General features: G+C 44.3%; 1 protein-coding gene across 1 annotated transcript in view; it reads right to left on the reverse strand.

The window, feature by feature from the left end:
• The window catches only part of LOC135793748 (uncharacterized), a 49,626-nt gene that overhangs the window by 13,334 nt on the left and 23,801 nt on the right, over nucleotides 1–12,491 (reverse strand). The window contains exons 4-5 of the mRNA XM_065304823.1: nucleotides 10,821–10,945; nucleotides 5,655–5,733 (exon numbers count right to left, since the gene is read on the reverse strand). Of these exons, the coding sequence (XP_065160895.1) occupies nucleotides 5,655–5,733; nucleotides 10,821–10,945 (204 nt within the window). The remainder of the gene's footprint in view (nucleotides 1–5,654; nucleotides 5,734–10,820; nucleotides 10,946–12,491) is intronic.

Genomic DNA, 12,491 nt, shown 5'->3' on the forward strand with positions numbered 1-12,491 from the left:
GTATTTCACGTTTCGGCGGGCGACTCGCGCATAATGAATGCTTATTTGCGAAATAAGTCCCTTTCATATTCATCGCGGCGCCGTGTTTTTGTTTGCCTTAACAAATTGTGTCATCTTTGATAGCCGCGAGCGCGCGCGAATACAAATGCGCGCCGGTCACAAAGAGACAAATTAACTCGGCAATAAGTCAAGACATTTCGCGCCGAATGTAACTTTTGTTTGCTCCGGTGACTTCTTCACTGCAGCCGCGCCCGGCTGATTGTTGATATCATTACGAGCGCGGCGCGCTTTTGATGTCGCCGATGCCAATATGGACATTACATTATGTTGCGTGATTATACCGGCCGGAGCCTGCTGTATCGCGATAGTTTACTTCGGCAAGTAGTTGAACGCCGCCGCCGTCAAGCCGTAACGACTTACAGTTGGCATAATGCGGCGCATAACGACGTTGGCGAGAACTGGGAGAGGACAAGTCACAACGACCGCTACATTTTCGGGCCGTAGATCTTTACGTCTTGTCCTTTGTGCGCGCATACCAAATGTTTCCGATTGCATCTCTTCGTGTCATCGCGACACAAAAAAGGCCACGACATTAACTCCAGAAGCATCAAGTTTTCTCACGCCGAGAGATTCCACTGATAACATTTGCTTTGCTTGGACATTTGCAGAGACAAAAGAAGCACTTCTTGTTTGATTTGAGCGTAAATCCTCGCTGATTAGTTTGTGTGTTTCGACCAACAATCGGTATGTGCTCGCCACGTTCATTCATCGCGTCGGTCTTAAGCGAGAGACGCGAGACAAGAGTTTGCGAAGCTTTACACGGGCGTTTCGGCGAAGCGCCGGGCGTTCGGTATCGTATCGGAGTAAGGCACTCGAGGGTCTCTCGCCAAGAGATAGTTCATCCTCTGGGGAGATGCAAATCAGCCACCGCCGGACAGGTTATCTTTGCTTACCCGCAATGCCTCCCGCCGCTGCCAGCCAGCCGAGTCTTTCGCTCCGCCGTGTGCGAGCGCAAACCGTCCGAGCAACTATATCTACATCTACTACTGTTACTTATATCCTCTTTCTACGGGCCGGCGTACAAGTTTTACGATTCGACGGCACAATAACCGCCCGCAATAAAACCGCCGCCGCATGGAAAACACCGACGTTAACATTTCCGCGGCATCCACGACACCTCACAAAAAAACACCACCACACGAAATGTTTCATTAATGTGCAAGCGAAGCGATGGGCAATTCAGCAGTTTTCGGAAAGTTGTGCGCGGGTCGTGTACGTTTTATACACTCGTACTTGTACACTTTAACCGGATAGTTCTCCATAAGATGCACGAGATACAAGAGATAGACAAACGGGTAACTATGATAACACACTAGATTAACTGCTACATATTTATACAGAGTGTGCGCGTATCAAACGACTGACGGCGTCAGGCGCAGAGACAAAGGACACAAAGCCAACGCGGAACGTGGCGGCGGTTTACAGCACCGCAAAACGTGTCCCATTATCGTGCGCTTGAAAATTGAGAAATTCGCAAGGGTCCGGGGAATTTTTGAAACAAAAGGAACAGAATACTGGAGAATGGTTTACCATGCACTTACCCATCAATCTCTTCTTCACTATCAAAATTATCAATTTTAAGCAATAGAGCAATATGATCAAGAATACATGCATGACAATCGAATTACTTTCATGACTATTTTGACTTGATTTGACGTAAATTCTTCCCAGTTTGCTGGTTTTGTAGATCAGTGGTCTTCATTTCTTCCAGCGTGCGCAACCCTATGCATATCAGGTAAGCCGTTCTCCAATGGGCTGAACACTGGCAACATGCAAAAGAACATTAGTCAGTATCAGTTGGATATTGCTGCTTACTTGCTGGAGAAACTAATGGCACTCTGTAATAGGCTGTGAAGAATATCAGGTCTGATGACTGATTAATGTTCTTTGACATCAGCTATAATTCAAGAGGGAATTTTGAAGTTGGGGAATAAAACGCGCAAACTTTTGACTCGCAGCGCAAACATTCCGGAATACCTGTTGGCTCGCTCAGCGGGCTGTCATCAAATACCGCAGAGTAGTCAAAATTTAAACAGGCCAAGCAACCGGAAATCAGAATGTGCAAATGCGAGGAGTTTCCGATGCGCTCGCAATTGCACAAAAGAGGCGCCGCGCATTTACATTTACAGTAACACGCCGGTGTGCACGGAGAGCGCAATAGAATGACGATAAACACACATCGTAAAGGTTTCCGCTCCGGCGGGCGCCGCCGTCTGGCGCGTTCCTGACGGCCGGCAGGATGAGCGGACAGCGCAGACTTGCAAACGCTTCGATTCGCCGCCCCCGAAAGCATCGGAGTGTCGCTGGAGCGGCGCCGACGGTAAAGTCGCGCTGGATACTTATCGCGCTCTAATATTCTCTCTTGCCGCCGCCGTCCGCATCAAAGCCCCGCACAAAGTCGAGCTCATTTTAGTTGCTAATTTGTTTACACACTGTATTATTATAAGATTAGGCGCTCCGTATTAAATTTAAATCCATTAATGTATAACTAGCGTTCGGGTTGTACTCGTGCGCGACGTTTAGTGCCCATGTTTTGCATATTTCGCTCGTTTTCGTCCTGTCAGCCACCCGCGCTTTGCATTAAGATAATGTTGACGAATCGCGAACTGGTTTCGATGACAAACAGGCACCTACCTATTGCGAAACTAAAGAAATAACACATTTATTATAATGGATAAAAACGGCAAGGGAAATTCATTTTCATTCGCATCGTGTGAGCGTCAGGTCGTCATCGCACGTGCCAGCGGCGAGAAAACTATCGGTACGTGTGAAAAGGAAATAAATCACAGACGAAATTGGAGCGTAAAATTGTAATTGCTTTAATATAGTTGTTATATCAAGCGAAATCCAATTCGGCCGCCGCCGATGCGCGCCAGCCGCAGCCGACGTCGTCGACAACAATGGGCCAGCCGCGCGCCGGAACGTGAACGCGAGCCGCCGCCGGCGGTGGCGATTCGGGGGCCCCGTGCCTGCCGGCATTAACAAATAACCGCCGGCGATAACGATCGCGTTACATTACAATATTCAGCGGGGGTGGCTCCTTTTTTCGTTGTGCTGGTTATTATCATAATAATATTTTTATATTTTATGCCACTGTAAGGCGGAGGCGGAGGCAGCGAATCAAAATGACTCACGAGCAGATCCGTAATACGAATAATCACCGCAAGAAAGCAATTTCTTTACCGGAACTTTCACTCATTTTAGAAGTTGAAGCATATGTTGCACGATTTTATTACGGACCTGTGACAAAACAAGTTTCTCTCCTTTTGTGCTTGTAATTTGGTTATTCTATTCTATTTTACTGTCGATTGGCACGACATGCTCGCCTCGGTGTGCCGCCCGCCTTGTGAAGTATTATAATTAAACAAAATCTGCCCTAATATTTACCAATTGACTCGAGTGTAGCACTCGCCGAAACTTATATATTAATAACTACATTATATGTAATTAATGCATGAATAAATGTTTTTCTTTGTTTCCATGAGAAGCAAATATAAATAAATAAATTTAAAATATGATTAAACAAAATGAAGATTACATGATCGACATAACCTTTCGATTACCTGCGCCCCGACGCGCTGGCGCTTAATGAAAATCGACGCATGACACGATAATGTCTGTAACATGTTAACACGCCACGATCGCGCGCGCGCGCGCTGCCGTCTGATAACTCATCGCGTCGGAATTAGATATAAGGAATTTAATGGACACGACGATAGGCGACACTTAGACAGTGTCTCGGGTGGCGTTTGCCCTCCCTCGACTCCTCCACCGCAGTGTCACTAACCGCGAACTCATCGTGGGAATGACGGTGACGGGAAAAGTGCAAAACTTGCGCCCATTAGAACACAAAAATGCCGAACGCGGTTATGTTCCGCTAATAAGATTTTTCTAATTAGAAAAGTTTTTAAGTGAAAATCTTTCACACTCGACTATTATTGCCGCTGGAAGAATGCCGCCGGATTACAGCCGATTCGAAACACACTGTACGCCGCTATAAGAAAAGCACTGTGGATGCCGACTCTCCCCAGACACTTCGAATATCTTCAATGACGATGAGCACGCCTTGAAAATCCCCCCGGGAATCCCCAAGCATCTACAGCTATTTGTCAGCGGAGCGCCGAACCCCTTGTCGGATTATTTCTTATTTCAATATCAATCCGGCACAACAGCGTGCGCGCCCGCGCTATTAAACTTCGTTCGAGTTTTAATTCAGTTTTAATTTACGCTCGGGTATTTTTTATTGCCCTCAAATCGTCGGCAAATTCGGCGTAAAGTGGATAAAAGAATTTGTTCGGCCGCCCAACAAAACGAATATCGAGGAGAAAAATGTGCGCCCATGCACGGGGGCGGGTAGAAAGGGGCGCGCAAAATTTATATTTATATAAAGGGCGAAATAACGAAGCGCTCCTTTTTCGAATAGGCACCTTACGTCGCGCACCGCATCCGAAAAACGCGTAAATATTTTATGCATCCGCAAAGAAAAAAATAAAGTCGAAACAAATATTATTGGATTGGTATAGATCCTATATATTGGATGTGGCATCTACAAGATGCTAAAAGTAAACTTTGTAAAATGCAAACATTATTTTATAATAATGTGATTAAAGTTTTCTTTTCAGTTTGGCTATATTTATTGAATCTCGTTTTTTAAACGCTTCGAATAACGCATTTTTAGAAAAGTTTCAGTTGGGGTTTGTCAGTGGACACTCAGTATAGGTAATGTGTATTATAGTGAAAAATCTTTTGCATTTCCATTCCTTTTTGGAGACCGCACAGAAGAAAAAAAGAAACCGAGCCAAAGGTGGAAATCTGGAAATAACCGAATGGGAACAACACACTGGGAGACAGGAGGTCGCTTCGTATCGATGCGTTTTCGCGATCGGTCAGATTTATGCCGGCAGATGTTTTTTCTTCGCTTTGTGTGGCAGAGGCACCACCACCACAACCGCCACCAGCAGCCCCTTTATATTGCGCCTAAATTTTTCCACTTTCCTACTTCGCCGTCTATTCGCAATCTATGCCAATTCGAGCCGTTTGCGTTTTTTATCGCGCATTCACGAGCTTTTCTTCCAACTTCGAAGCGTTTGCAATTGTGCATCGGCAGCGCAATCGCATTACTAACAATCGCGCTGTCAGTGCATCAGGAATAAACTTTCAAATCTATTACCATATAAAATAATTAGGATTTGATTTCTGTTCGATAAATATTTTAAAGATATCGCATTAGAAAACTCACAAAATAAACGAGACAGATTGAAGGATATATAAAAATATGAAAAATCTTTGAAAATTCTTTCACTGCGCCTCGTAAACCCAAAAGTAAATAAAAGAAAACCAGATCCACAAAGAAAAAAGAAAAAAGCCCCCGCAAAGTTGTAAATGTCGAACAATGTGCCAAAACATGTGTCCAATATTCAAATCTCTCGCTGAATCGATCTAAGAAAATGTCGAGCATAGCCTCTGGCCCAAACACCCCACCGTTTGATAAATCAACTTGGTAAGAGAGCAAAACAAATCCGACAAGCGATTTCGCCCCGGTTTTTGTGCTAGATAATCGTACAGCGCGCATAGATTGCAGATCAAGTACTCACCGCATTGGTTTGAACAAAGATTGGACATTGTTCGGATAGTCGATGACGAGTTTAATCTGCGTTCCGCCTGACTTTTGCGCTGCAACAAAACAGAACAATCAATTAATAACAACAATAAAATAGACTTCATGCGTCGCTGTGCCGCGCTGTTAATCGCGGGGGCGGCTTGATAAAAACTAGAAATCCATAAAATCGCAGCGAAACGACGCGCGGCGCAAATGGAGCAAACCGAAAGGAAACAATGAGCACAATCAACGTGAAGTTACGGACAAAATCACGCGGCAAGTTCGTCAAATCGGATCAATAAATGTATGAATTAAACGCAATTAATCATCGGCGTGCATTTTCGGCTACATTACAATCCTGTGATAGGCATTATCGGATTGGCGGCCGATGGAAATTTCTACCAACATTGCACAGTGGCGCTGTAAAATCGCACAGAGAATTTTATTAGAAATTTATTACTCGGGCGCGCATTATTGTAAACTGATTGTATTATTGAATCATTGAGGCATTCAATTACGTGTGTAATGCGCCCAGGTACTTCTATTTATGGTTTTACTGGCCGCTTGAACGAATTGCAATCGTCGTAGTATAAGGGGATATCAAAGGCACACAATGGAAGGAATTATATAAATTTGCAGGAAATCACCACGATTTTATGCGCATTAGGTGAGTGTGTAATTTACACGTTTTGTGATACACACATTAGTCGCGCAGTTGATCACGAGTGGAAGAAAAGTAAAGTATTCTATGGGAATACTATCCAAAAGCAAAAAAAAAATTTTTTTTGAAAATTTTTATTAAATTTTGATTTTCTGCGTGGATGTGCGAAAAATTCAATTTACAATAGAGAAGCTCTGATTTTTGTGTGGAATTTTCCGTAATTATAGCCGCAGTGTGACGGCAAACATAGCGCTTGTTTGACTATCTCTCAAAATAAAAGCGTGTGGGTGAAAGCTGTTTGTTTACGCCGGCTGAGGGTAGTAACATCGCATAATAGTGGCGGCGCGTTTATGTCCATACTTGATGTATTTATACAAGCCATTTTTAACGCGCCAAGTGTGCCGCCCGCGCAAAGACGCCGCCGTCATAATCAGGATGATGAACCATTACGTGCAACCGCATTGACGACTCAATAAACCTTCCTGCTCGCTGGAGAGCCGAGATGACCGCCTCCGACATTACCGCTGACATTACAAGCCGCAGACACGTCGGTAAGGAAAGGTGGATTCCTCGACCGCGGCCGCCCTCCACTAACCTCTGTCGCGTCACCTTTCGTCGGGTGATGGCTGGCGGTTGTGGTGGTGGTGGTGGCGGGTTTCACCCGGGCGGCAGCGGCAATGGGCATGAACGTGCACATTTAATACAAGAACAATAACCGCGAGACGACACGATACCTTGTAGCTGGGTAGTAATCAAAGCGTAACGAACGCCGCCGCGCGTAATGGCCCTCGGCCTGTATCAGATTCGCGAGCGTCGGCCGCTCGGATGAATCATTTGCTTACCGCAATAGATATTAATTAGTTTGCGCACAAGCGCTCGGGTCGCTTCGGCAGTAATTTAACGAAAATAAGACGATGCGAAGACGTTCCGCAAGAACATCAGCAAGAAATTCCTATCATCGATTAAGCCACCTCAGAGCCCCAAGATTCGTGTTTTGTTAATAGACATCCCTTTGTCCTCTGTGCTCGCATTGTTAGAATTTATGAGCTACAAGTCGTCGATTAGCGTCGATTACTTGCATTTATCCGTAACAATATCTCGGTGGAATGCATTTTTCATATTTTCCCTGCACACACCCGCAGTTCGGTTAAAGTTTGCCGTTGAGTTGGTGCGCTAATGCGATGTGCTTTTTATGATGTTTCATGAGCGTGCGGACTCACGCAAACAAAGAAAAGCTGGACGAGCCGGTCCACAGCGAAGAAGCGCGCCGGCAAAAACTAATGTAGCAACACGTTCACGCCGCCGGCCTGGGTGATTGAAGGTGTTGAGACGGCGGCGGCGGGAGCGCAGAAAAAAAACCAAGCCGAGAAAAGCGTTTTTGCTTTCCCGCTTCGTTTTGCTACGCAATCTCGTATAAAACACCTCATTAAGCTGCTACAGTCTTAACTGCTTTCATATATTAATCTACCCTCCACCCTTCCGGCGTGCGAGCGCCCATTTCGCGCGCGCCTTCATTACGGGCACTATTGTAAATTTTACCAGGTGTACATAATTACGTCATCGAAATAACAACATTAACAACGTCGGATTGCGAATAGACGCCAGCCGGCGGCGGCGCCAAGATGGAGCCTGCCGGGCGGCCGGCTGAGTCTCGTAATTGACACTATTATTAATATTTAGTTTTGCCGACGTCGACGTCCACGACCACGAAGCATGATTTGCGCCATTGTTTTGCTCGTGGCATTATTAACTCGCCGGAGTGCATCGCACGATCGACCGGGACCCGATAACTGCACTGATAATGAATTTGCGGAAGCGGGTGGAAATATTTGCGGTCGGACGGATGCGGAATGACTACGGTGGACGCATTCGCCCCGTCGAATGCCCGGCGATGCAAATAGGTCGCGGCGCGCCGCGTTTAACTAAAACGCGACTCATTACATTTAATGCGCGGCGTTAATCCCCATCGGGGCAAATCAAAAGCGGCTAATTAATTCGGCAACAAAACACATCTTTTGTTTCGCCCGACAGGTATTCATTCTGGTTTATGCAGCAGCCCAATCAAGACAATAATAGTCTATTATAATCGAATCAATGGTAAAACTGTCCTTTGAATTCGGACGCAAAATGTAAAAATTTTCGCGTAAAAATTGGCTCTGAGAGAGATAAAAAAAAAGAGATAATAAGCTGAGAAAATACCGCTATTATTTTCGCCGATGACACATTTGAACCTACGCTAGAAAAATTCAATCGAATGAAAACTCATAATCACACTCGAATGCACCGGCATTCGTTTCCACACTTTCCACCCACGTCGCGTGGCTAGCGAACGCCCGCGCGGCCATTCGAATATGTTAACTTAATAGAAAATAATATTAAATATGGTAATTCGCGTCACATCAATCAAATCGAAATGAATGCTGCTACTGTGTGGAATAAACGTGAATCGTTGAATTACTTCGCCTATCGCGCCCGGCAGCGCCAAATAGCGCCGGTATTTATTTTTTCGTCTTCGCCCCCGCCCCGTCATTGCCAGCCGCAAGAAAACGAACAGAACGACGTTTATGTATATATGGATATTGTATTGTGTTCGGATTGCGCTCCCATTGTGCGAGGGCAAAGTCGCACACGCGGCTGACGGCAAATCGTGAAAAATGACTCTCGCCCATGTTTGTGCTTTCATTTGGTTCCATCCACTAGCGCACCACCACCCGCCCGAACAACCGCCAACGACAAATGTGATTACGTATTTAAATTAATGTTTCACGTGCGTTTTGCTTCAAGTAGTCGAGGCCCGCAGATCATTTGGATGCAAATGAACAGAGAAACATTTGTTAATAACACTTTAATCGCTGGCAAATCAAAAACTCTGTCCGATTCTAATTGATTGCATGCAAATCACAATCGCAATGCTCTGAAAATGATTAAAGTGCCGAGTCTTGGAAAGTGTAGAAAAAACTTTAAAAATCTCATTAAACATAAATCTAAGTATTTGCACTAAAAGACGTTTTTGTGCGAATAATTTTATGCGCTAAAGTTCTACCTGCGAGCGGCAATATAATAAGAGAACATTGGAATAGGAAGAAAATCAAAATCGTATTGCGTGAAACTAGTTTTCCCCTGTTATACTTGCGAGTTTCTGAATCTACTGAGTGATGCAAACGACGTTATGGTAAACCCGCCCACACGAAGCCGTTGTAATCATTCAAGTGACGTGTGCGTATCGTTGCATAAAATTACAACGATAACACGTACAAATTGTGTTACAAATTGAACACATCCGACACATGCACAATATGAAAAACACGAACAATCTAGTTGGGGCATTCGAGTGGAGAGAGTGCGGGGCCACATTTTCGATACAAGGAGGCCCTCTAAAACTAAGCAGATTTCCGGCGAATTCGTTATGCGCGCGCGCCATTCTTATTCCGGCTGATGACGCAAAGAAAACTGCAAATTGCGCTCGCAAACACCCCGACATCATCAAGAAGTATCGCGACATCAAACGAATCTCACAAACGCGGCGCGCCGGCGAAAAATCCGCACTTGTTTACACTTGCGCACCGATGCATGCAAAGCATGTTTTCGCGGTGGTGAATGCGCCGGGCGGGTGAGTCGGGTGCGTCGGTTTCGGCGGCGGCGGTTCATACACGCGCCACGCGCCCGCTTCTGGAATTTCGGGCGTACCAGCGCCGCGCCGTGCGTTGTAATAATGTTTTGCTGTTGATAGTGGAGTCCATTCTGCATTAGCGCAATGTTTGATCAACGTATTATTGTTCGTGTGCGCGTGGCGGGTCGTGTCGCGGTGTTTGCCAGTCTCCTGTTGTTGCTGAGTTGCTCATGTTGCAGGAAAATCATAGACCAATGTTGTCAATCATCCGACGGTCAACAAACAAACAATCGTAAAGGATAGCTGATACCGGCGGCCAGATCGTATTCAAACCAGCCCGTGGGGAGCGCCGGCGTTGTGTAGATTCAAAATAAAGTGAAGCAAACTAATCTCGTAATTTCAACAAAATTATACAATTCAGCCGTAAATTCACTGCTAACATTCCACTACAACATGGATAATAATTATTTTTTAATATCACTAATCTCCTATTATAAAACAATAATTCCAGAGCTCAAGGTGAAAAAATATTCGCGTGTTTAGTTTATTTTCGCATTGTAACCTTGATCATAAACCGCGTGCACTAATTGCAGTGCCGCGCGGCGAACAAATGACATATTTACAAGTCGCGGGAGGCTTTACGCAATCGCTGAAGAAGCACGACGGCGGAAGGTGATAGGAATGGCGCGACGTCTCCGCCGGGCGGGTAGATTACGAAAATGATAAACGTCTCCGAGGTATATAAATCTTAAGCGCCGGGCGCGAGGTGAGCGCGCGGACCGACGGCGGCCGAAACAAATTCGCTGCGCGCCGCGATAATAATAATAAAAGCATCGCGTTGCGGTGTAGGTATGGAAAAGACACTAGAAGAAAACAAGCGGGGTACTCACCGACGTGAAGGATTGCATCCGTCGCCATCAAATTTAGAAGCTGCGGAACCAGGACGCTGGTCTTCGGATACAGCTCACGCTTCGAGATGCTCAGCTGGAATTTCTCCAGTATGCTCATGTTGTTCCTGAAACAAAGAAATCATTGATTAAAATAAAATTGTAATTTTATTCTTCATATGAGTATTCACGTATTGATATTCGTTTAAGCACAGCAGCGCCACTCAAAAATTTTAGTTTTTTGCTTCAGATTTCTACGCGCACTATGCGCATACGAAGAAGAATTAAATTCTCTTTAATTCTGTATGTCTACCAATGCTGTGTGATTTATATTTTCTTAGATATTTCACTTTAATCAAAATGCATTTAATAAAATACTAAATTATTATCTGATGCATCGTTTCGCCAAAGTTAATAGTTTAGTCCACTTGCGAGCATTGTGTGAAACATAAATATTTAATGATTATGTTTGACAAATGTTGAATGTGACACCTGGTTTGTGACATATAATCATTAACGTGACGATAATTGTCCGAATCATTATATATAGAGAGAAAAAAACCATTTAGGTAGACACATAACGAGTATAATGAAAACACTAATAACATAACACTATTTTAGCGTGTTGAGATTTCCATATAAACCGCCTCTCATAACAATACGCTCCCGACGGAAAACTACGGACGCAATAAACTTTTAGAACTCTGTGAAAATCTGATTAAACGCGCCGCGCCGGGTAAGGAATCGAGTTATACTAAACGAACAATAAAATTACTAATTAAGTTTTCATACAATAAGGTGCCACCACCAGGTGATTGATTAAAGTTAGAAAATCTTCAAAAACAAAGCGGATGGGCGGTACCCCAGGTAGCAGTTATGGTTTTCCAGCACATATAAAACGAAATAAAGCAAATAAACAACATTTTAAGATTTAAATTTTAAAAAAAATGAAAAATGAAGTTTTTTGTCTCCCAGTGTGTAAATTATGCATTTTTGAAGACAATACTAAGTAAATGTACTTTAAAGTTTAATTATATCGGCATAAAACTTAGATTTACTTTAATGTCTGGTCAGTAAAATATTACTTTAATAATAATAATATTGCATCTAGTTTCACGGCTGATTAGAAAGCAGAAAGATAAAAACTGAAATTAACACAGTGAGTAACGCCGGTAAAAAGGTATTGTTAAAATTCAATTCAATTCAAGTATCTACCTACACGTGTAGCATAATTCGTTTCAATTTCAACGCGTGTAATTCTCGTAATATCATCACCCAGAGCATTGAAGGCGCGCAGGTTGATTGTCCTGTGCCTCCACCTGTCTATCCGCCGCTTCTAAGCGCTAAGCCAATTGCTTTTGTCATTATACGTCCTCGTCGCCCTTCTTACGTCTTATTCTATTCGATTTAAATAAATTAGGCCCGAGCTTATGCTAGGGCCTCAAGCGAGGGCGTCGAAGTGACATCGGCGGCGGCAATTGCGTCGCGGGGCGTCGACGTTATTTTCAACGACGCATTCAGACGCGGTGCAACATCCGCTCGCCGCGCGCTAACTATAACACCTTGAGTGCTTGTAAAAATTTTTCGAAAAATTGTCGCGCGCTGAACGAGATTTGCATGCTTCGCGCAACAATCTGTATCGCTAGCTGAAATCTAGCGCAAGTGTTGCGCTAG

Source organism: Atheta coriaria, unplaced genomic scaffold (genome assembly GCF_025399875.1).
Source record: "Atheta coriaria isolate IRGN ID8LTWV9N9 unplaced genomic scaffold, Caltech_Dcor_3.1 hic_scaffold_1_pilon, whole genome shotgun sequence".
NCBI classification, from domain to species: Eukaryota; Metazoa; Arthropoda; class Insecta; order Coleoptera; family Staphylinidae; genus Dalotia; species Dalotia coriaria.